Source organism: Camelina sativa, chromosome 4 (assembly GCF_000633955.1).
Source record: "Camelina sativa cultivar DH55 chromosome 4, Cs, whole genome shotgun sequence".
Lineage (NCBI taxonomy): Eukaryota > Viridiplantae > Streptophyta > Magnoliopsida > Brassicales > Brassicaceae > Camelina > Camelina sativa.
Window position 1 is genome coordinate 29,206,036 of NC_025688.1, and position 23,107 is coordinate 29,229,142.

Sequence of the window (23,107 nt, forward strand, 5' to 3'; positions counted from 1 at the left end):
AAACCTTGATAGTATGTCTCAATTTCTCATGTTGTATCCATCTCCATCCGAGAAAGTAAAGGAAACGTGAAAAATTGCCTGACGAGAGTCGATCTCTATCTTCTACTGAATTTTTTTTGTTTCTTAAGGCCCGTTATATTTTAGGCCTATATAGTAATGGGCCCATTACGCATTTCAGATGTTCATATTGTTAATTTATCTATATCTTTCGCCATTACTGTTAATTTATTTTCTTACAACGAAATTACATGTCAAAATTTGAGTTAGGTTCAAAAGATTAAGTGAGTTTTTAAAATGCTCTACGTGAGGTTCACCATCTACACTATACACACATGATTATGAATTATGAGTAATGAGAATGGGTTTTAAATTTTATACCAAAGTTGGACCACAAACTAGAAATTTAATTTTTTTGCTTTTTCAAATATGTACAAGGAGAAAGACAATGAGTACGTGTGGTTCGTGCGGACATAGTCATGCTTTTCATGCCATAACTCACTCTTCGTTTTCTTCTTTCTCATCGTCACGTTAGGTTGTCTATTAGCCGCCAAATATTCATCTCTTGTGGTCCCGTTTTCACGTCCCAACGCCATTCACTAATCTCCATAATCTCTCTGATGTTTTCTTATGTGCTTTTTTCTCATTACAACAACAACTAATGTTCCTCCCAACATGTGCAGTGCTAGAGAAATATATATGAAGTAATGATCTAATCTCATTCTCACCCAATCTATGGTTGAATAAAAAGTGAGTGGTGTCAGTGTTGGTCATAATAAGCCTTGCAGTAGTTGTAGACTAGCATTGAATGGACCAGGAATCTTTCAAGATACGAATGATTCATATTTAATTCTTTTAATTAACTCCTCATTTAACCTCATAATGACTCTATTAGCCTACTCTCAATCCCCAAATTTACTAGGATAAGTAAACTAATTCACCCACTTGCACATAGTATCCATCAACAATTAATATCCTTATGCTATTAGAAATTCATTTCATCTTTAACTAATCTAGGCTTTGCTTTGGATATGTTCGGAATTTCTAAAACGCATCAAACACTCGTTTGTATTCACACATTCAAAAATCGTTTTTGTGCCCGTTCCAGTAATCGAACCACTGAGATTGCATAAACTTACTATCATTTGTGTTCACTTATATAGTATCTAATTGACCACTCTCATTGCGGCCAACGGAACTTTTTTACCGCAGTACCGTAACTATTGAGATCCAATAGACAAGTTGGAAAACATCAATCGGATAAAAAGGAAAAACTTGTAAAAGGTGAAAAAGAGATGTTCACATATTTATATAGTAATTCACACGCATCCTCTGTCTCTCTGACTCTGAAGTGTATCTGAGTGAGAGAGATATATTTCCCCTTGCAGTAAATAAAAATCTATGGCTTTGTTGGGAAGAAGAAAAAGTCAGAGTGAACTCGTATTCTTTGTCGGGGCAGAGTGTGTTGTAATAGGCTTTGGATATTGTGTTACGTGTAATATTACTATATTTTACGATATCAAAAGGAAGAAAAGTACATTATATAATTAGTATGAATTACAATCATGCTAAGTACTAATCACGTTTTTGAGGTTTTGGTATAAATGATAAAGAAAGATGGACAATTTTAAGGATAAAGCCATAGATAGAGAGTGTGATCTGAGAATATTTAAGGAAAAGAAGATAGAAACAGAGAGAGACGACTCGAAGAGAGTTGAGACACAACTGTAGACTCAAGTCACACAAAGAGACAACAAAAACACCACTACTACAGCCTCAGAAGAAGAAGAAGAAGAAAAGACAATCTTCTACAGTTGAAAAGGGTCTGAGAGAAAGAGAAACAGAGCCAAAGTAAGAGAGATGGAGAGAGAATGCGAACAAGGAGAAATGGAGCCAAAGCTTAGACGAAGTTTTACGGGCTTTACTAGTAGGAGAGCTGGTCCCTCTACTCCTCCACCCACGTGGCGCCTCGAGTTTTCCCCGCCGCCGCCGCGAGTCGGCGAGACCAAGGAGTTTTTGGCGAATCCGGAGGTTTCTGTCAGGAAACTGTGCGCCGATTTGTGGGAAACTGAACAATTCAGGCAAAGAATTGGGTTGAGACGGTGTCGACGACGGGATTCAGATGTGGAATCACCTTCCGGTAGACCACTTCACGATCATCAGGTGAACAATTCGGGTTTATGTAGGGTTTTAGTCTGGTCTTCTTGTGTGTTTAGATCGTAAAGTTGTGATCTTTATGGTGAGTCTTGAGTATATCTAACTGCTAAATTCTCATTCCTCTCAAAGTTTTGTTCTTTATGAGGAAAAATTTATCGAACTATGCCAAATTTCACCGGACAAATCTCATGGTCCTTAAGTTGTTTTCCCTTGGCTTGAAACGTTATGTGTGGAAGAAAGGAACCTTTTTTATATACTGAGTTTTGAATTTGCAGCCACCGAGCAGAGGTAGTCTGAGGAGGCAAATTGTAGCAACTGATGATCATAGACTGGTCCGTAGAAATGGCCATCTGTTGCAACCAACCTCTCCTGCAAGTTTCAGCAGCAGCAGTTCATTGGAGGTGAAAAAAATCAATGCTTTTGCTCTTTTCTTCACTCTAAATGTAATTGAGGAAATGACTTTTTGCAATCTTCTTGTGTTGTTGAGCTGGATTTGTGTGTCTTCGTGGCTTTAATGTATTTTGTAGGTTGTGGTGCCTAAACCAGCGTTTAGTCAGACAGGTTCTTCAGTGGTTAAGTCTGCGAGCTATGGTTTGGGTTCGTCTACAAAGCTTCTCAAAGTGCTAAACCGGATATGGAGTCTCGAGGAACAGAATACTGCTAATATGTTTTTGGTTAGAGCTCTAAAGATGGAGTTGGATGAATGTAGAGCCGAGATCAAAGAGGTACAACAACGAGAAAAGCAAAGCGATAGGCGAGGGAGGAAGGAAAAGGAAGAAGAAGAAGAAGAGGTCAAAGATGTGTTTCGGTCGATGAAGAAGGACTTAGATGATGAGAGAAAATTCAGAAAGCAGTCAGAGACTTTGCATCGGAAGCTAACACGAGAGCTTTGTGAAGCGAAGCATTGTTTATCAAATGCATTGAAAGATCTTGAGAAAGAGAGACAGGAACGTGTTCTTGTGGAAAATCTCTGCGATGAGTTTGCAAAAGCAGTTAAAGATTATGAAGATAAGGTGAGAAGGATTGGGAACAAGTCACCGGTGAGTGATAAAGTAATCGTGCAGATTGCAGAAGTGTGGAATGACCAGAGATTACAAATGAAGCTAGAAGAAGATGATAAATACGTTGAAACATATATGCGACCTAAGGAGAAGAGTAGATCACATTCAAGTAAAGGAAGTGGCTTGAGAGCAAAACCAGATGATTCGGTTTCGATGCATCAAAGGGTTTGCTTAAAGGAACTCGAAGAAGGGCTAGAGAAGCGAACAAGAAGAGATAACAAATTGCAGCTTAAGAAGAGTTCAAGCCGACTTCTTAATCTGTCTCTGTCTTCGGAAGGAGATAAGATTCATCCAGAGAGTAGTCCAAGTAACGTTGATGATCATGAGAGTCGTCGAGCAAAGTCTAGAAATTTCTCGAAGATTTTTCAGAGGAATGTGAATGCGGCAGTGAGAGAAGATAATCATCGCACTCTCAAGGATAAGCTGATGGAAGCTCGTGTAGAGAGTCGACGTTTACGTTCTTCTTTGAAACCAGAGTTGAGTCCGAGTGATCCGGTTCAAGCATGAGCCAGTTACAGTAGATAGTTGTCTCATGTTGGAGTAATTATTTTTAGTTGCGGTCAATGTTTGTTAATTGTTTACATTTAGATCTTTATCTCTCTCTCTCTACTCCCTCTGGTTAACCGTTAACTATAGTATAAATTTGTATATTTTTTATCATGCAATAAAAATCTAAACAATTAGATAGCAACGAACACAATGCCGGTCAACTATTTTTGTCATTTGTAATTGGAAATATAAATCTAACGTAAATAGACACAACCAATTAGTTCAAAGTTGTTTTTAGTCATCTAAAAATCGAAGAGAAGTCAAAGATATGTCGGTAATAGCCTTTTGAGTTTTGACCAAACTCTTCCTGCCTTTATGAGATTCTCTTCGATTTGTGTTCTTCAAAACCTTCAACTACAAAAGTACGGGTTAACTATTTGTAATTGTTATTACGAGAATTACAACTAATGATGTATTTAATTTTATTTTTTAGTTATCAAATAACGTTACAACCCTAACCGTATCCCCTCTCTTAAAACAGAATCTAGTCAACAAGATTATGTTCAATCTCTCTAATTAATGACAATAGGATTTGCTGCCAATTTTTCTTCTATACTTTTCCATTTTTTTAATAAACACTTGTTCCATAATCTTCCAAATGATCGTAGACTAGGGTTTATGCTTTTTCATCTATAAAACCACTTTATACAATATGTTCCCTTCACATTGTCATCTCAAACCATCACCAATACATATTCTTTGTAGGAAGTAGGAACTCTTACGATATTTTTTTGGTTCGTTGTATAGTAAAATTAAAGATGTCAAAACTTTTTTTGAAACACTTGTTTAATTGTTTGTTTTTTCAAGTGTAAGAAAAGGAGCTCTCTTCGTCCAAAACGAAGAGGACAAGATTTAAGGAACTAAAAAGCAGAATCTAAGTGTTCATGGATTCCTCAAAGAGAGTGCGAAGGTTAACAACAGCCTGAAGAAAACGCCCTTTCAGAGGATTGCATGAGCTCTTAGATTTTTCTCGTTTTCTCTACATATATATATATATATATATCCTTCTCTTCTCTTCGTTTGGATTGAAGGGAGCTCCTTTTCTTCTTCTCTTTAAGTAGCCTCTCTGTTCGTCGTATTCGTATTATTATACAGAATATATAGCTTTCTATTTACATAATTTAATTACCAAAGATATATTTGGACTTTGAGATTTTTTTTTTTGGTTTGCAAATTAATATGGAATATCAAAATATTTTTTCTTTTCTTTCTATGAAAGTTGGATCAGTGCTTGAAAAATGTTTCTGGCTTTTTATTCTTCCTGTTTTGGGTCTCGAACATTGTTTTTTTTCCTTCCCTAATGATTTTTGGTTTCTTTTCAGTTTGATATGTTTATCTACAGGTGTTTGTGGTTGATGCTCATCGAACTATCGAAGCGACACATTTATCAAAATATGATACTATGAATGGTGTTTATTATATAGTTGTATCGATGGGATCACGTAGTAATCATAACTGACAATGTATAAATGTATCTTGTTTACAATACATCAATAATTCTACGTAATTTGATCGTAAGAAAATAATAGCTGGTTTGATTGTAGTTGTTACATTAAATAGTATCAAATTATCTATCTACCCAGTCACAATATATATATAACGTATAGTCCAATATTTATCATATGATAGATATTTTATTTAGATACATCGCCAAGCTTCACCCGGTCAAACTCTAATTAACAAAGTCTTTTAAAACGCTCAACTAATGAATTAACGACATAAGGCATTGCCGTTTGTTGAACGAGAGTTATCTTCTTTACCAAATTTGACGCTTTCCAACGAATCACAAATCCCAAATTTGCATAAATCTCCCCAAAAATACTAATAAACTGATTTCTAAAAGCTATTTTAAATCGAACCAACAAATCTGTTGTAAGTCAAAATTAAAATCGTACCGATGCGAATTAGGCATAATACCGGGAAAGAACCAAAATGTTTTATTACAAATCAAAAGACTGAACCGGATAACTAAATTTGTAACTAACCGATATAAAAAAAAAAAAAAAAATTGAAAGGAACCTCTTTTGTCTTTAATTAGGCATTTCATTAAATTTATCCGTCACCGACCTGTAACCATAACCGTTCAACGTCGACCAGCTCTTCTCTTGTCCTTTCTTTTCTGGACTTGCAACAAAAAAAAAGAGAGAGAGAGAGACTTTTTAAGGGTTTCTTAGTTATTTCGTTCCTAAAAAAAAAAAAAAAAAATCAAATCCTTTTCGAATTCGACCCTTTCTTTTTATTTTGATATTTTGTTTTTGCTTTTCCTGATTCTTCTACTCGGTTCTCGCCGGAGAGAAGACGGAGAAGAGGGTTTTTCGAAAAGGAGGATGATGAGAGGTTCCAATAACACCGATCTATTCGACCCTAAGACCGAAATGGATTCCAATTTCTCTCGCCATGGCTCGTCTTCCGAAGGTGATTTTGGTTTCGCTTTCAATGACAGTAACTTCTCCGACCGTTTGCTCCGGATCGAGATCTTGGGTGGTCCTTCCGATTGTAGGTCTGATGTTGAAGGCTGTACCAGTATTGCCGATTGGGCTCGTCATCGTAAGCGGAGAAGAGAAGATAACAAGAAAGACAATGGTGGTACGTTTTTTTTTTTTTTTAGAATGATTTGATCGGTTGAAATGCTTCTGCTTCGGTTTAGGGCTTTTGGAATTTTGGTTGATGTTTAAGAATTCGCATTTCCAGTTGCGGTTTCAGACATTGTGGCATGTGCGGAAGAGCAGATTTTAACCGATAACAACCAACCTGATATGGATGATTGTCCTGGTGGTGGTGATAACCTTGACGATGAAGGTGAGGCAATGGTGGAAGAGGCCCTATCAGGTACGAGTGATTGGGTTACGATTTTTGTCATGTTTTTATAATATTCAAAATAGCTTTGTTTATGAATATGGTTTTTGTATGTAGGTGATGAGGATGCATCTAGTGAGCCAAACTGGGGTATTGACTGTTCTACTGTTGTTACAGTTAAAGAATTGCATATTAGTTCTCCTATCTTGGCTGCTAAAAGCCCTTTTTTCTATAAGGTATTATTCTTAACGTTTCATTTTCTTCTTCTATTATCCAATTGTTTTGCTCTGTTTTGTTTTTTTCTTGCTCGTAATGCTATCCTTTTGCTTCTTTTTTTTCTTTTTACCCTGTTGTTGTAGCTGTTTTCTAATGGAATGAGGGAATCAGAACAAAGACATGTTACTCTTAGAATTAGTGCACAAGGTATGACAATTCAAGTCAGGCTTTTGGTTCATTTCTGCTATTTGTCAGTCTCGTCCTATTGGCTTCAATTCTCTACTAACTCTCTGTTGGCCTCTTATTGTTTTGGGATTCTTTATTCCTTTTGTATTAACTCAGTTGCTGGCTTTGATTAGTATATATGATATTTTTGTATCCATGAAGCGTTATTAGCTTATTTCTTATGCTATGCTTTTATGTGTATGGCAGAGGAAGGTGCTTTGATGGAGCTTTTGAACTTTATGTATAGCAGCTCTCTAAGTGTCACAACAGCACCTGCTTTATTAGACGTGCTTATGGCTGCTGACAAGTTTGAGGTTGCTTCCTGCATGAGGTATTGTAGTAGACTACTGCGCAATATGCCCATGACTCCTGATTCCGCTCTGCTCTATCTCGAGCTCCCCTCTAGTGTTTTAATGGCTGAAGCAGTCCAACCTCTAACCGATGCAGCAAAGCAGTTCCTTGCCTCCCGTTACAAGGATATTACCAAGTATGACTCTCCAGTGGTTTTGAAATGCATTTAGTCGAGTAGTATATATAATTCTTGTATTCATGTGTTACCACCATCTTGTACAGGTTTCATGATGAGGTTATGGGCTTACCATTGGCTGGAATCGAGGCAATACTATCGAGCGATGATCTCCAAATTGCTTCTGAAGATGCTGTTTATGATTTTGTCTTAAAATGGGCAAGGGGACAGTATAGCTCATTGGAAGATCGTAGGGAGATTCTGGGTTCACGCCTTGCGCTCTACATCCGCTTCCCATACATGACGTGTCGAAAGCTGAAAAAGGTACTCACGTGCAGCGATTTTGAGCATGAAGTAGCATCAAAGCAAGTATTGGAGGCGCTCTTCTTCAAAGCAGAAGCCCCACACAGGCAACGCATCCTAGCAGGTGAAGGATCGGACACCATGAACCGCCGTTTCATAGAGAGGGCTTACAAATACAGACCCGTAAAAGTGGTGGAGTTTGAGCTTCCTCGCCCGCAGTGTGTAGTGTATCTGGACTTGAAGCGAGAGGAATGCGCAGGGTTATTCCCTTCGGGAAGAGTCTATTCTCAGGCCTTCCACTTGGGAGGTCAAGGGTTCTTCCTGTCTGCGCACTGTAACATGGACCAGCAAAGCTCGTTCCACTGCTTTGGGCTATTCCTCGGGATGCAAGAGAAAGGAGCTGTGAGTTTTGGTGTGGACTACGAATTTGCGGCTAGAGAGAAAAAAGCAGGAGATGAATTTACAAGCAAATACAAAGGAAACTACACATTCACAGGGGGGAAAGCGGTTGGTTACAGGAACCTCTTTGGGATTCCGTGGACATCGTTCATGGCAGAGGACAGTCCGCATTTCATCAATGGCATTCTCCATCTCAGAGCTGAGCTCACCATTAAACGTTCCACAGACCTTCACTGACTGTTCCCTCTCTCTCTCTCTCTCTCGCTTTCTATCATTCTCCCATATATAAGTTGTAATATCTCGTTATGTAGCAGGCTCTAACCACGAGTGTCTTTCTATATAATAGTATGCTTAAGGATCAGTAAAAGTAAGGTTTATAGAGTACCTCACTCTCACTCTGTAAATTCGATTTGAATTTTTCACTTTTCTATTTACTCTTGTTGACGACTACATATGTTTTAAAAAAAAGTAGTCCAAGATAAAATTGGGCTTAGCTATTGCCTATTGAGTTTAGACTTCTAATATGGGCTCTGGACCGACTACTACGTTCACGATGTCGTAAAGCTAAAGCTAAAGCTAAAGCTAATTAAATTGTTCGTAGAATGAACAACATAGAGAGAGGCTTTTAAGTTGATAATTCAAAGTTCAAACATTGCGGCTTGGCCTAGGCTACAGAGTGAGTGGGTACGTCGAGGAATTAGTGTGAAGACATAAGGGTAATTAGGGAAAATCAGGTTAGAGAGGAGAGGGATCGAGTCCTCGTCACATGGAGGGCCCACATAAATGCGTAAGGAAGACTATCCGCTTAACAGACGGACACGTCATTTTGTCGGGAAGACACGTTTGAGCCGTTGGATTTAAATCTCCTTTTCTGACCGTCGTCCCCACGTAGCAATTACATAACAATAATAATCCATTAATTCTGTTTCCCCACTATAAATTTTATAGCCACGTCAGATGATTCAAAGTTATATAAAACACACGTTTTTTATTTCTTGCTCGAGGCGGCGTAGAAGCTGCATCATGATACATCACCGTCGTTAAGAACGAGCTCGATGGTCCAGATTTAAATCTGACGTGATTCTTACATTTACGTCATCGAAAACCTTGTTAGTAGAATCATACTAGTATTATGCTCTCTGGTCTCCCTGTGTACTACACCAAAAGTCCAAAATAATAATACTACTACTAGTCTAAAGTCTAAACAATACATAAAGTAGAGAGAGACCAGACAATATTTTCTAAATCTTCCAATGTGATCGACACGTAGATACATCCATGTGAGTCGCATTTTTGTAGAGTGGGGACCACTTCTTCGTGGATAGAAGCTCTTTTACGCCAGCCAACTCAAAAATATAAAAGCCTTGTTGGGCCTCTTTTTCTACTCTTCTTACTTGGCGTGGCTCTGTTTCAAACCGTTGGATCTTTTATTTATCCCAGCCGTTGGATTCCAAGCAGTTGTCGGGCTTGTGGGCCTTTTATTTATTTATTAATAATCAAAGGAAAATGAAAATAAGTGCTTCCATGATGGCAAAAACGTTGGCCATACACGTGGGTCGTCTCGTCTCGTGGCACCTTTATCGGTAGTGAAGAATGGACGATCAAGATCTTGAGTTTTGTCGACACAACTCAGAAGTGCTCTCCGCGTCGGAGAGGAGCTTCCTTCTTCTACTAACAATAGTCAAAGGTCTTTTCTTCCTTTTTTTTTTTTTTTTTCCAACTTTCTTATTATGGCGTCACTTAAAACATATGATTGATATTTGTGTGACGTAAGGAATTACATATTCTTTTGGTTGCAAAATGTACTATCTCTCTATAATACATACATGTCAATGTTGCACATGACTTTCATCTATGTAGTACACACACTATGGTAAATATATATTAGCCTAGAATAAATGATACGGTAGAAAATAATAACTGCGAAGGAGGGGAGATAAAACGGATGGACCACGTAAGTCACATGAGAGATGCGTAGAGCGACTAAGAATCGAACACGTGTACGGTTGGATGACATAAGGAAATGGCTGGCACTAAGCCCGAGGAGCCAACTCATCAAACACCACCGTAGTTTACGCTGTTATATATTCTCATGACACGTGTTTGATGACGTGTTCATCTTCTTCGCGCTCCGTTTTTTCTTTCTCTCCCCTCTCTCTCTCTCTCTCTCTCTCGTCTCCCTCACATTAGAAAAAAAAAAAACTGAAGTCTTTTTTGCTCTCTGGTTTGGTTTTGTTAGAGAGAGAGAGAAAGATGAAAATGCGTTTAATTGCTGTTTAGGTTTCGAATTCGCGATTTGGGTTTTTGTTAAGCTGCTTCTTCTTCTGCTTACGTTTCTTCAAAGAGCTTTCGGATTCTTTAAGGTATTATTGTATATAGCTTTTAAAGAGATTGTTTGCTTTGCTCCAAGAGTTTATGTTTTCGTTTTCTCCATCATCCACTCGCCTTCCTTGTTTTTGTTTTCTAAAAATTATTTGGATTTGTGAAAGATTTTTGCCTTTTTTGATCGTTTACTTTTTGCATTTAGTTGAGTTTAATGAAAATTTGAAGTTTTTGAATTTGAACAAAAACAGCAAAAGCAGAGACAAGAACAGAGCTTTTTTTTTTTTTTGGGGTGCATGTGATTGTTTCAGGGGTAGAACTGTCCATTAGTAACCACTTTGTTGATTCCTTTTGTCTTCCTCAAAGTTGTTCTGAACATAGGATGGGAGAGAGAACTTACGTTTCTACCCTTCTCTGTCTCTCTCTCTCTCTTTCTTTCTCACTCAACATCATCATCCCTTTGATTTTGCAGGAGGAGTCATTCTTCTCTTGAGTGGGGAAAAAAAAACCATGGGAAATAATAGCGAGGAACCAAAGCCGACCAAATCAGACAACAAACCATCTTCACCACCGGTATGTTTCAAACAGTTTCAAACCATAATCCCAAGTCAATGTTGTTATTGATCCTAAGTCAAAATTAGTGTTCTTTGTTTTTCTTCATATCTTATGCGTTGACTTGACTATTGTTAGGATCAAACAAATGTTCATGTCTACCCTGATTGGGCAGCTATGCAGGTTTGTCTTTCTTATAATTATTCTCAAGTTATGCCTTATGTACTAGCAGTTACTATTAATACCATGATGATGATCCATGAATATGTGGGTGGTTTTGTTACTTGCTGCTAGGCATATTATGGTCCAAGAGTTGCAATGCCTCCTTATTACAATTCAGCTATGGCTGCTTCTGGCCATCCTCCTCCTCCTCCTTACATGTGGAACCCTCAGGTAGTATTATATAGTCAACACAAAGACGAATCATCTTGTGCAAATATGGTAAATATTAGGAAGACGATTCATTGGTGTTATATTGGTCTTGAATCTTTTCAGCATATGATGTCACCGTATGAATCACCCTATGCAGCGGTTTACCAGCATGGTGGGGGAGTTTACCCTCATCCTGGCATTCCCATGGTATATATATATCTCGCTTCCTTCCGTAATTGAATCCTCCGTGATCGTTTTATCTGACTGGCTTCGAGTTTCTGTGGACAGGGATCACAGCCTCAAGGTCAAAAGGCTCCACCTTTAACAACTGTAAGTGGTGTAGCTGGTATGATTACATGAAGGATTCGAGAAATGGTTTTGTTCGTTGTTTAACAAGGGTCATTTTAAATGGCAGCCGGGGACGCATTTGAGCATCGCCACTCCTACGAAATCTACAGGGAACACAGACAATGGACTGATGAAGAAGCTGAAAGAGTTTGATGGACTTGCTATGTCTCTAGGAAATGGAAATCCTGAAACTGGTGCAGATGAACATAAACGATCACGGAACAGCTCAGAAACGGATGGGTCAAGTGATGGAAGTGATGGGAATACAACTGGGGTAATGTTTCTGCTCTCTTGATCTCAGGCTATAATTATTTAGCTTCAATATGATATGGTCTTAAGTCTGAACCGTTGTGCATGTTTCCAGGCAGATGAACCGAAACCTAAAAGAAGTCGAGAGGGAACTCCAACAAAAGGTATAGCCTTATTCATGTCCCAAAGAGTTAGATTCAGTGGAAATGTTCGATATAACAGGATTTACTTTTTTGGCAGATGGGAAACAATTGGCTCAATCTAGCTCACTTCGCTCTGCTTCTCTGTCAAGTGGTGATACGGGCATAAAAGTTATTAAAGGAGCTGGAGCTGTAGTCTCTCCTGGTGTAAGTGCAAATTCCAACCCCTTCATGTCACAATCTTTAGCCATGGTTCCTCCTGAAACTTGGCCTCAGGTACCCTGTGACTTTATTTTGATCTTCCAATTGTCTGATTTTGGAGCTTATGTGCTCCATTTCACTCACCAAGTATTTACTTTTGTCTCTCCAGAACGAGAGAGAACTGAAACGGGAGCGAAGAAAACAGTCTAATAGAGAATCTGCTAGAAGGTCAAGATTAAGGAAACAGGTCTGTTTGATGAAAAAAACAGTGGAGCTCTTTAGATATTGTTTCTCTTTCTCTTGGTGTGACTCTTACCAAAACATTGAACAGGCTAATAAACTTTCTATCTGTCTTTCCTTGTTTTGAAGGCTGAGACCGAAGAACTTGCTAAGAAAGTTGAAGCCTTGACAGCCGAAAACATGGCATTAAGATCTGAACTAAACCAACTTAATGAGAAATCTGATAAACTAAGAGGAGCAAATGCAACCTTGTTGGTAAGTAAGCATTATTAACTAACAAGTGATCTTGATGAACGTGTATCATTTTTTCTTGATTGTGGCCGGTTCTTTTTTGGGTTGCAGGACAAACTGAAATGCTCGGAACCTGAGAAAAGAGTCTCTGGGAATATGTTGTCTAGAATTAAAAACTCAGGAGCTGGAGACAAGAACAAGAACCAAGGAGACAATGATTCTAACTCTACAAGCAAACTGCATCAACTGCTCGATACGAAGCCTCGAGCTAATGCTGTAGCTGCGGGCTAATGGATGAGTGTCGATTTCTACTTAATTTGTTCGACATAAACAAAGAAAACAAGTGCCTGCTAATTTTCACAAAACTTGATAGATAGTAGTATAGTAGATTGAGAGAGATGATGATTGATCTATAAATTTTCGGAGAGAGAGGGAGAAAGAGAAGCTTTCTCCTCCAGATGAAAATTTGATGTTGTGGTTGTCTTCATGTTAATATAATAGAGGGAGGTTTTTTTCTTGTTTTATAAATGGCTTCCTTTGTTGCATTTTAGACCTGATGTAATATTATGAGATCGTTTGTTGTTGCTTTGCGTAAGTTTCTGTTTCTTTTTCGAATGTCTCATGTTTCATCGAATTAAGACGAATCCTAACTTGAAATGTCGAGTGTTAGCTTATTAGACTATTAGTCTATTACGTGCTACGAACATATTGCTTAAAAAAAAAACGATTATGTTATGAAGTTGATTTTGTGTTATTGTGTTTTTTATGAGAACCAAATGTCCAAATGGTTAAGAGTGACGGAGATATGGCACTATGTCCGTTATTAGTAGACCTGACTCCCATTCATTTACGTTTCATATGAAATGTCATTATGTTAAAATAATCAAACTTGAACTAGAAAAACTCTAGAAATGAAAACTAAAAACATTCGGTCAAAATTCAAAAGCTTTATCATCAAAGTGTTGGTATTGGTAGTAGTAGTAGTAGTACACATAAACATGCTAAAAAGGTGAGGAAATAAAATCCGGAATGGAAGACTTTTTCAAAGAATCTAAATCCTGATGTTGAAGTAATAGGAGTCAAAGATGATGCAGCCACACGTAGCGTCTTCACCTCCACAAGAGAAACTGAAAAATACATTGCATGAACACACAGTAACAAAGCCATAAAAAATACACAAACTCATCAATGTGAAGATTGTACCAATCAATCAATAAAAATCAAATGTTGATAGTTTACCTCCTGGCTCCTGCCAGGATTGAATGCCAAAGCATTTATAGGTCCAAAATGACCTTTACACCACCTATTTCCTCTTGCAGAATCCATATATATCATGCCAAACACAAAATGATACACAGTTACATATCTCGTTTCGAGGTTACATGTTTGCAAGTAAAACCCTCTTATTGTAACACTAACCTTGTTGTAAAACTTAGCTTCAAACTTTCCAGCACGATGATCAGTGGTAGTCACAGCTGATGCGTCTTGACCACCTCCAAGCACAACCTAAGAGGGAGCAGAAACGTTCACAAAGATAACATCAAGACTAACTGCTTTGAATTTCAAGAAGCATTTAGTTCATACATGGTGAGAAGTGGAGACATGGTGACAGCGTTTACAGGCACCACTGTTGTGTAAGTCTCACTAAGAGTCAGTGTTCTCATGTTCTACTTACAATATAATCTAAGCTATGAGCAATTTACAATATAATCTTTACCCTTAGGAGGTCAGTGGACACATGAGGAGGTCAGTGGACACATGAGGAGGTCACTTTCTTACCCTTGGACGGTTGTCTAAACATCAGGGATCGCTTCTGAGCCACCTTTGGAGCTTCTGCTGCTGCCTCCTTTTTCGTCAAATCCTTCCTTATCTCAGTCACATGATTGCTTCGGAGCCGTCTTTAGAGCTTCTGCTGGCTGCTGCTACCTCCTTTTTCGTCACATCTGTCTTAAGTGAGGGGTTTGTTATGAACGACCCTTTGACCTTCTGTTCTTTTTTGGAGGTGGTCTCTTTGGAAAATTGTTGTCTCCACTGAGTTGCTTTCTATCGAGCTAGACATTCTCAGAAAGCTGAAAAGGGAAACGCCGAGTTGTGTCACGGTTAATATTATGAATCTTCAAACTTGTTGCTGTGACCAATCTGCATCATTGTGAAACAAGTTTGAAAATTCATAACATAAATGCTGTGAGGAATCCGCGTCCTCTGGGTGACACAACTCGACGTAAGTTTCCAGCGAGACCACCTCCAAAAAAAACAGAAATTCAAAAGGTCCCTCATGACAAATCCCTCCTTGTTAAGACATGTGACGAAGAAGAAGAAGAACGGAAAGAGAGAGAGTGAGATCCATCACAATTCCACTAGCTCATCATGTACAATCTGCAACATAGCCATGATAAGCGACACTTCAGTCAAGATAAATGTTTCCAAGCCAACTACCAAAACGAAAATGAGAGAGAAAGAAATGGAACCTTGGCCATTGAGTTTGATCTGCAATCAGCTTCCACGAATCCAGAGAACAAACATCTCGATTGGCTCCTTGTGATATGTGTATCTTCCATGGCCAACAGCAGTCGTCGGTTTCACCAAACTCCATAGGTCTCGTCTCAGCTACACAGCACAGAACATCACAAAGAAGACAACATAACAATAAAATCAATCATACAAAACCACCGAACAACAGAGATCAAAAAGAAAAGAAGAAGCAAAATTGGAAGGCAAACCGTGGAGGAGGGAGAAAGAGAGAAGCTGGATTGCTCTTTGAGTTTGGCCTTCGCAAGCAGCCTCCTTCCCAGAAAAAAAAAGAAAAATTATTAGTTATTGGATGAAGGGATCATAAAATTTGAAAGAGAATAAAAGAAGAAAAAGAAACCAAGACAAAGGATCTGAAGTTTACTTACAGAGGATTGTCCCATTGTTGTGGTTAAGCCAGTGGTCATCCCTAAAATTAGACATGCGAAGAACCATATGTATACATCTCCACCATCATCTAGATATTAAGAAGCAACAAAGAAGTTAGTAAACAATGGGAAGAAAAATGTCAATTCTCAATCTAATAATGTAAAAAAAAATCTGTAACAAAAAAATAAACTTTTAAACTAGACTTACCGATGACTTAAGTAAGGATTGGGAAGACTGAAGTGGAATATTAAGACGTATTGAGTCATCAAAGACAACCTCTGTAACAAGAATGATGCTGTGAATCCTTCTTCATTCTTCTTCAAATCAAAGTGCATATCTCTCCGATCTGTACAAGAATATATATAGGATTAGAAGAAGCACATTCCCAAATCTAATAAAAATTGAAACCAAATAGACATATATGTTACCTTGTTTATAATCCACCAGAGTTTGATGTTGTTGTTACTTAGTGTAAGAACACTGTCGCCGGAGACAGAGAGTGTTTGTTCTCTGAAAAAACTTCATCCTTCTGGGGGGACACGAACACACACACACCTACAACAGTTTGGTAGTTTCAACCAACCAAAAAAAAGAAAGAAAGTGATCAAATTTGAGAAAGCGCACAAGGGAAGACAAAGACATATGTTAATCGATCAGAGTTTCGAAGACAATTAGAATCAAATTACCTGTAATAAGCTCAGTATTTGCATGCATCTTCTCACCATTCCAGCTTGAATATGAAACCATCACTGTGGAAACACCTTTGTAAAATGCATCAGCATAAGCAGGCATGCGAACACTAAGAAGACCATGAGTCACCGTGATATTCTAATTTATTCCTCCGGTTGTCCCAGCATCTCCCACGTAATGCTTGGCACATGTTCGTACTTATGTAAGGCTCATATAACACAACCAAATTAGCAAAACCTTACCTGCCACCAACAAATGGAATGCCATGCTTATAGTTGGAAGGAGGCTCTCCTTGAAAACCAAGTATGACATCTGTCATGTCTTCCACAACTTTGTGATCCTCGCTGTAGCTCTCATAACACCTACCCCATCTGGGTTCTCTACAAACCTACAAAAAGTGAGTAAGAAACAACTTTAACAACTGTCCAAAGATACGAAGAGCGCCAGATTTATAAGACTTTGGCAGAAGGTGAAAACTTATATAGGATCAAGAATACAGAACCTTTACTGCAATGCAAGGAGCAAATGTGTATGGAATTCCAGTGGCTCTGACTTCGACTGCAGTGGCTGCTCCAATCCTCTTAACCAGATCAGGATCCCTGTGAAATTAAAATCTATCAGCAGAAGAAATATAGATCGCATTCATAAAAACAGAGAAGGGAAACATACAAAACTAAATAAATGAAGCTTGAAAAACTTTAATTATAAGGAATTTCCACTTTATGTTATAAGTACCTCAACAGGAATGTGAATGGTAGGTGCCCCTCCATAATAATTAGAAACGAGTTCAGCTTTAAAGTGGCAATCATGAGAATCAATCTCAGATCTGGACGCTCCGCTCCTTTAACACTACAATTAAAACATCTGCAACCAAGAAGCATGGGGGATAAGCAATTATGATACTCGATTTGCAATAACCTAATCATACATTAGATATATAAAGTATGTACCTTACCTTCACCTGGTTCCGTGAAGAAGTCTTTCTTTGTCCTTGGTAAAGATTTCCGGAGTACCAGCACCGTCCTTCCCTCAGGGGATTCCTAAAATCAGAATCAGATCTGCATAAATGAATTTGTAAGAATTCAAGGCTTCTATAAATTGATAGAAAAACTACCGAAATCTTTCATTTTATGGCTTATGGACGTTAAGGCCAAATAAATGTGTTGCAAGTTGCAATCCAATAAAACAGTACTTACTTGTTATTCTAATATCCGATGAGAAAGTGCTGACCAAGTGTCAAGTGATCGACACTATCAGAATCCACTTCTCTATGACTATTAGCAAGCATATTAGATTCCCCCAGAGTTGTTAAACATAAAACCTGCATCACCAAACAAGCATACGAAACCTGTATCAGAAACAGTTCTTTTTTTTATGACTGTAAATTAATCTATCTAAGCTTAGAGTATATGATCAAGTATAGAACCTTATGCATTGCTCATGAAAGCAGTGACTGACACCCAACTGGATCATCAACATACGAAACAGACCTTGTTAGTTTTCAATGAAGCAAGTAGCAACTATCAGCAGAAGATATATAGATCGCAATCATAAAAACAGAGAAGGGAAACATACAAAACCAAATAAACGTTTTAGGTAATACTTGCCTGGTGGCTCCGAGACCAACATTGTTAGGAAAGATAGTAGGGTTTTAGACATTGTTACGCCCGTGAACGGCATCAATGCCATACATCAAAGGAATCCCCAAACGACTCACTAAAGCTCCCTTCTGATGATACTCATTTATCATATCAACCCAATTCTGAGCGGTTGCCTCAGGAAGTGGAGCACTCCCACCACCACTCAATACACTACCTGCACAGAACAAATAGATATATTCTATATTTCTAAAGTTTAAAAAAAATCTACACACTCAATCAAGAAAAATTATTCAGCTTATATAGGTCTAATAATAAAGAGATGATGAAAAGACTGACTGAACCAAAACGAAGGCTATTTTTAGTAAAAACTCTTTTCTGGAATTTGGAAAGATAAGTGGAACGAGGTAAAGGTGATTAAGTAATACCTGCCAGGCTCTCTGCATATTGCGCCTCCGCATACTTCTCCTCTTAAGTACCTTCTCCATAAGAGAAGCATCAATAAACGCATCAGAACTTTCATCCGGAAGCTCTTCCATCTGTTTAGGAGGATGAGAATCAGCTACACCTTCATTAGCCTTCCTGTGCTTAGCTGCTGTCTTTCAAGGTGTTCCTGCAGGTCACCAATCTCCATAGGTCTCGTCTCAGCTACACAAAACAGAACATCACAAAGAAGACAAAAACAGAGGAAAAAGATGAGAACAGAGGAAAAAAGATGAGAATTTGCAAACACGAAGAAGAAGAAGAAGAAGAAGAAGAAGAAGAAAAAAGGAGTTTGTGTGTAGTGAGTGTATTTATAAGATAGGGTTTGGGTTTACACGAAAATAAACAATAGGAGAACTTTGTTGTTTCCTTTTCCTTTTTTATTTTTCTTTTTATATTTTCTTTTGTTTTTTTAACAACTGTTTCCTTTTTTATTAATTTCCTTATGTTTTTTTTTTAACAATTTGTCTTGTTACTATACTTATTTTCTTTTTCTTTTTTTTTTCGTCGCAATTATGCTGCCACTAAAAAATGGATTTTTTTTTTTTTTTATCATAATCCTTATTTTTTGTTACTATATTTATTTTTCTTTTTAAAACTCTCACACAATTCTTATTTAGGTTTGGTTTACTATTGCACTAGTTTATATATTATTTATTTTTTGGTCACCACAATCTAATTTGTGAAAGTTGATTTAAAGTCCAACATTTTATAATTCTCAATGCATTAACTTATGAACACCAATATTCATGTATTTGATGAGTTCCATGAGACTTGGAACTGACATTTGTCTTGAATTTGATGACTAAGTAGGGAATATTGATCTAATAAATTTGACAGAAATTTAGTAGAATGTAAAATTCTAGTGTTATTCAAGTATATATTTTATAAACTCTTTTAAATTCTTGTGTTATTCCTTAAATTATTTATTTTAAAAGGACTTTAAATCTATAGTTATTCACTTTAACAATTTCTTAATTCTTTTAGATGCAAGTGTTTATCAACAATATGTAGTTTCAAGGACTTTTTTTTAGTCGGCATGTCTACTAGAAACAAAAAAAAAAATTACCACCATTTATACGTTTGAATTGATTGCTTATGCCATCAATTATTTCAAAGAGCTTATATCATCAAAGTATATTGGTAGTACAAAATCATGAAAATGCTGAAAAGAGAGAAAATAAAAAAGCGTAATGGGAGTCTCTTTCAAAGAATCTAAATCTTGATGTCGAAGTAATTGGAGTCAAAATGATGCAGCCTCACGTAACCGTCTTCACCTCCACTAGAGAAACTGAAAAATACATTCCCAATCTTAGTAGCAAAGCCAGAAAACACACATACTCAAAAACTCATCACGTGAGGATTGTACCAAATCAATCAAAATCAAATGTTGATAGTGTACCTCTTCCCATCAGGATTGAATGCCAAAGCATTTATAGGTCCAAAATGACCTTTGACACCACCTATTTCCTCTTCCAGAATCTATATATATATTATACCAAACACAAAATGATACACAGTTACATATCTTTTTTCCAGGTTACATGTTTTCAAATAAAACTTTCTTATTGTAACAGACTAACCGTGTCGTAAAACTTAGCTTCAAACTTCCCAGCACGATGATCAGTGGTAGTCACAGCTGATGCATCTTGACCACCTCCAAGCATAACCTAAGAGAGAGCAGAAACATTTAGCAAAGATAAAATCAAGACTTGTTGGTTTTGGAAACCAGATTTGAATTTCAAGAAGTTCATACATGGTTGAGAAGTGGAGACATGGCAACAGCATTTACAGGAACCACTGTGGTATAACTCTTTATAAGAGTCAGTGTTCTCATGTCCCAAAGCTGAAAGAATCAACAAAAAGAACACTCTCTTAGGATGATTTATCATTTACATGTATAGTGCAAATTTTACTGAAACAAGAGATAGAGAAGTAAAAGAAAGAAGCACATGCCTTTGCAGTTTTGTCAAGTGAACCTGTAAGAAAATGAGAATCATCAGCTGCTTTACAGAGCGATGTAATGGCCTTCTTGTGGCCCACTTCCTCATCTGATTCCTTGAGCAATGTCCCAGTCTAGCAACAAGCACCAGATAAGGTTTAAGCTAAAAATATTCAAATGGAAATTAATACACAGAAAGGCCTCAAGAAAATTAGAAATACCTCGGTATCCCAGATTCTGATAACAGCATCTTCACCAGCACTAACGATAGTTTTGTTCAGGAGACCCCAAACAGCTCTATTGATCCTCTTCTTTCCATCAGGATTATTAATGACAAGCACAGAATCACCAACCTCTACACCAATTGCATCAAAACCAATTCCAAATTACACATACTAGAGGCTAAGTAACATAACTAGAATTTGACCCAGTATTGACAACTTACGGTCTTGGGGATCTTCGGCAATGCGTTTGACATGAATAGCAGAGGTACGTTCCATGAAGGGATCAGTGGTAATCACAGCAAGATGATCTCCAACAGAGAAATCCACAAACCTGGCCGGAGAACCAAACTTGAATGTGAACAATTGTTCACCAGATTGCACATCCCAGAGCTTAGCAGTTTGATCAGCACTACCAGTGATCAATCTTGATGAGTCTCCTAATAAATCACAAACAAATCACCTGAACATTAAGCTTTGAAAGACTAAACCCTAAATTGAATCCACCTGATTCCATCCACTTTATACTAACTGAAATTGAGAAGATGAGACACTTACGGGAGACATCACAGCACCAAACAGCACCATTGTGGCCACGGTAGGTTCCAAGGCGTTCGCCATTATCGACAAACCAGAGAGTGGGAGTGTGGTCCTTGGCGCAGGAGAATAGGAGATCGCCATCTCTGTTGTACCTGAGGCACGTCAATGGACGTTCATGTCCCTTCAGCAAGATCGGACGTATCCACGATTCTAGGGTTTGATCATGCGAAGAGCTTTGAATCTGTAAAAACAAAATACCAAATCGATTCAATAGAAAGACCGAAAGATAATAGAAAAATCGGAATCAGATAGTAGCGAAAGAGAGGAAGAGATAAGAATAATACAGTAATGCGTACATACTTCGTTGAACTGGCGACCATCTAATCGAAGACCTTCGGGGTTAACGCACTCCATTGTCATGACGGAGGAAGGAGGAGGCGACGATTAAAGAACGACTTTCCGATGAGACAATCGTTCAAGTGAGAGTACGATTTTGAGGGCTTTAGGTTTATCTTGTGAATTCGTTGAGGCGGTGAGGGTAAAATTGGTAAATTGTTCCTAATATAAGCCATGTGGCAGTGACTGGCTCAAAACGGGAATCAGATCCTAAAGAATTTCCACGTGTGTATATAGAATATATTGACTTTTATTTGGAAAAAAAATCTGTTAAATAAAAAAAAAATGTAGGAAGAAGAGAAAAAAGAGGGGACACATCAGCAATTTTTAAATAACGGCGCGCGTGAAGCTAATAACGAATTCCCTTCCTCACGTCTCATCGTTCTTCTCTCCATTATCAAAAAAAAACACAACGCAACACCAAAAACTTTCTCTCTCTCTCTCTCTCTCTCTCTCTCTCTCTCTCTCTTCCAAAAAACAAAACTCAAAATCTCTTATAGATCAAGTTTCGATCTCTGCCTTTAACCATCATCATCGTCTATCTTTCTCTCTCTTTCTTCATTCTCAAGATTTCTCCTCAGGTTTCATCTCCCTTTCTTCTCATCAATTCCGACTCTGTTTGCTAAAAAAACAGAGAGATTTGATCATTTGGTTTTTTCTTCTTTGATACGATTTTTCAGGAGATCGTCTCAAAGAGAGGTGTAAAGGATTAAACAAAACAATAAAAAATAATGGCAGATTATCATATGCAACCGGTTCTTCAAAAACCCCCGGGTTATAGAGATCCTAACATGGCGTCTCCTCCTCCTCCTCCTCCTCTCGTTTCTCAACAGCCTATGAGAAAAGCCTCCGCCGCTATGCCTACTTCTTTCCGACCCAAGCGAAAACGCAGAAGCTGTTGTCGTTTCTGTTGCTGCTGCGTTTGCATTTCTCTTGTCCTCTTGATCTTTCTCTTCTTAGTCGGGACTGCTGTTTTCTACCTCTGGTTCGATCCCAAGCTTCCTACTTTCAGCCTCGCTTCGTTCCGTCTCGACGGTTTCAAACTCGCAGACGATCCCGACGGTGCTTCTCTCTCCGCTACAGCCGTTGCGCGCGTTGAGATGAAGAATCCTAACTCCAAACTCGTTTTTTACTACGGAAACACCGCTTTGGAGATGAGCGTCGGGAGTGGAAATGACGAGACGGGGATGGGAAAAACGACGGTGGATGGGTTCCGACAAGGTCCGAAAAACTCGACGAGCGTGAAAGTGGAGACGGCGGTGAAGAACCAGCTCGTGGAGAGAGGTTTGGCTAAGAGACTCGCTACGAAATTTCAGAGTAAAGATTTGGTGATTAATGTTGTTGCAAAGACTAAAGTTGGATTTGGTTTCGCCGGGATTAAGATCGGAATGGTCGCCGTTAATTTGAGATGCGGCAGCGTTAGCTTGATCAAGCTTGAAACTGATTCACCAAAGTGCACCCTCAATACTCTCAAATGGTAATTTAAGATTTTTTTTTTTTTTTTTTTTTTTTTTT

The 23,107-nt window shown here is 38.1% G+C and overlaps 5 protein-coding genes and 1 long non-coding RNA gene across 16 annotated transcripts in view; 4 read left to right on the plus strand and 2 right to left on the minus strand.

Annotated features, from left to right (window-relative positions):
- Positions 1,635-3,873, plus strand: LOC104783199 (uncharacterized protein At5g41620-like). The gene is made up of 3 exons (XM_010508321.2): positions 1,635-2,160; positions 2,430-2,555; positions 2,682-3,873. The coding sequence occupies exons 1-3, from the start codon at positions 1,858-1,860 to the stop codon at positions 3,720-3,722; spliced, it is 1,470 nt and encodes a 489-aa protein (XP_010506623.1). The 5' UTR covers positions 1,635-1,857; the 3' UTR covers positions 3,723-3,873.
- On the plus strand, positions 5,861-8,605 carry LOC104783200 (BTB/POZ domain-containing protein At2g46260). 2 transcript variants are annotated; one of them, XM_010508323.2, is made up of 6 exons: positions 5,861-6,350; positions 6,468-6,593; positions 6,678-6,796; positions 6,920-6,983; positions 7,209-7,488; positions 7,575-8,605. In XM_010508323.2, the coding sequence occupies exons 1-6, from the start codon at positions 6,092-6,094 to the stop codon at positions 8,404-8,406; spliced, it is 1,680 nt and encodes a 559-aa protein (XP_010506625.1). In that variant the 5' UTR covers positions 5,861-6,091; the 3' UTR covers positions 8,407-8,605. The 2 variants fall into 2 exon arrangements, with proteins under 2 accessions (XP_010506625.1, XP_010506624.1); XM_010508322.2 differs by having other exon boundaries at positions 5,863-6,350; positions 6,456-6,593.
- On the plus strand, positions 10,330-13,419 carry LOC109124470 (G-box-binding factor 3-like). Of its 2 annotated transcripts, none has more exons than XM_010508325.2 (12): positions 10,330-10,532; positions 10,964-11,064; positions 11,182-11,226; positions 11,338-11,436; positions 11,539-11,622; positions 11,704-11,745; positions 11,831-12,037; positions 12,128-12,176; positions 12,253-12,359; positions 12,523-12,600; positions 12,723-12,848; positions 12,936-13,419. In XM_010508325.2, the coding sequence occupies exons 2-12, from the start codon at positions 11,002-11,004 to the stop codon at positions 13,113-13,115; spliced, it is 1,080 nt and encodes a 359-aa protein (XP_010506627.1). In that variant the 5' UTR covers positions 10,330-10,532; positions 10,964-11,001; the 3' UTR covers positions 13,116-13,419. The 2 variants fall into 2 exon arrangements, with proteins under 2 accessions (XP_010506627.1, XP_010506626.1); XM_010508324.2 differs by having other exon boundaries at positions 12,253-12,428; positions 12,936-13,411.
- LOC104783202 lies at positions 13,731-17,874 on the minus strand. 6 transcript variants are annotated; one of them, XR_002037851.1, is made up of 15 exons: positions 17,839-17,874; positions 17,609-17,733; positions 17,368-17,452; positions 17,148-17,276; positions 16,921-17,011; positions 16,655-16,800; positions 16,409-16,471; positions 16,151-16,277; positions 15,930-16,068; positions 15,722-15,810; positions 15,545-15,608; positions 15,293-15,431; positions 14,604-15,200; positions 14,064-14,330; positions 13,731-13,951 (listed from the first exon to the last, which is right to left on the minus strand). It is a non-coding gene; the product is annotated as an uncharacterized LOC104783202 (long non-coding RNA). The 6 variants fall into 6 exon arrangements; XR_002037850.1 differs by having other exon boundaries at positions 17,374-17,470; XR_002037849.1 differs by having other exon boundaries at positions 15,545-15,605; positions 17,368-17,470.
- LOC104783203 (eukaryotic translation initiation factor 3 subunit I-like) lies at positions 18,026-21,707 on the minus strand. Of its 3 annotated transcripts, XM_019245110.1 has the most exons (10): positions 21,557-21,707; positions 21,215-21,437; positions 20,881-21,096; positions 20,657-20,790; positions 20,450-20,569; positions 20,250-20,339; positions 20,077-20,163; positions 19,896-19,975; positions 18,439-18,450; positions 18,026-18,227 (listed from the first exon to the last, which is right to left on the minus strand). In XM_019245110.1, the coding sequence occupies exons 1-10, from the start codon at positions 21,614-21,616 to the stop codon at positions 18,224-18,226; spliced, it is 1,026 nt and encodes a 341-aa protein (XP_019100655.1). In that variant the 5' UTR covers positions 21,617-21,707; the 3' UTR covers positions 18,026-18,223. The 3 variants fall into 3 exon arrangements, with proteins under 3 accessions (XP_019100655.1, XP_010506629.1, XP_019100654.1); XM_010508327.2 differs by lacking the exons at positions 18,026-18,227; positions 18,439-18,450 and adding an exon at positions 19,550-19,784 and having other exon boundaries at positions 21,557-21,706; XM_019245109.1 differs by lacking the exons at positions 18,026-18,227; positions 18,439-18,450 and adding an exon at positions 19,550-19,784 and having other exon boundaries at positions 21,541-21,696.
- The window catches only part of LOC104783204, a 1,385-nt gene continuing 299 nt past the window's right edge, over positions 22,022-23,107 (plus strand). The window contains exons 1-2 of one of the 2 annotated variants that reach the window (XM_010508328.1): positions 22,022-22,173; positions 22,273-23,069. In XM_010508328.1, coding sequence (XP_010506630.1) covers positions 22,324-23,069 — 746 coding nt within the window. In that variant the 5' untranslated portion in view covers positions 22,022-22,173; positions 22,273-22,323. Of the gene's footprint in view, positions 23,070-23,107 lie in introns of both variants that reach the window. The other variant, XM_019244362.1, reaches the window with a different exon arrangement.

Excerpts from the sequence above, each read along its gene's own strand:
- LOC104783203 (XM_010508327.2), bottom strand. The coding sequence starts at position 21,616 with ATGACAATGGAGTGCGTTAACCCCGAAGGTCTTCGATTAGATGGTCGC. Across the intron at positions 20,570-20,656 it reads TCAGAATCTGGGATACCGAG|ACTGGGACATTGCTCAAGGA; the intron begins GTATTTCTAATT and ends GCTTGTTGCTAG. Across the intron at positions 20,340-20,449 it reads CACTTGACAAAACTGCAAAG|CTTTGGGACATGAGAACACT; the intron begins GCATGTGCTTCT and ends TGATTCTTTCAG.
- LOC104783200 (XM_010508322.2), top strand. The coding sequence starts at position 6,092 with ATGATGAGAGGTTCCAATAACACCGATCTATTCGACCCTAAGACCGAA. Across the intron at positions 6,797-6,919 it reads AAAGCCCTTTTTTCTATAAG|CTGTTTTCTAATGGAATGAG; the intron begins GTATTATTCTTA and ends CTGTTGTTGTAG. Across the intron at positions 7,489-7,574 it reads CGTTACAAGGATATTACCAA|GTTTCATGATGAGGTTATGG; the intron begins GTATGACTCTCC and ends CATCTTGTACAG.
- LOC109124470 (XM_010508324.2), top strand. The coding sequence starts at position 11,002 with ATGGGAAATAATAGCGAGGAACCAAAGCCGACCAAATCAGACAACAAA. Across the intron at positions 12,177-12,252 it reads AGAGGGAACTCCAACAAAAG|ATGGGAAACAATTGGCTCAA; the intron begins GTATAGCCTTAT and ends CTTTTTTGGCAG. Across the intron at positions 12,849-12,935 it reads GAGCAAATGCAACCTTGTTG|GACAAACTGAAATGCTCGGA; the intron begins GTAAGTAAGCAT and ends TTTGGGTTGCAG.
- LOC104783199 (XM_010508321.2), top strand. The coding sequence starts at position 1,858 with ATGGAGAGAGAATGCGAACAAGGAGAAATGGAGCCAAAGCTTAGACGA. Across the intron at positions 2,161-2,429 it reads GACCACTTCACGATCATCAG|CCACCGAGCAGAGGTAGTCT; the intron begins GTGAACAATTCG and ends TTGAATTTGCAG. Across the intron at positions 2,556-2,681 it reads GCAGCAGCAGTTCATTGGAG|GTTGTGGTGCCTAAACCAGC; the intron begins GTGAAAAAAATC and ends TGTATTTTGTAG.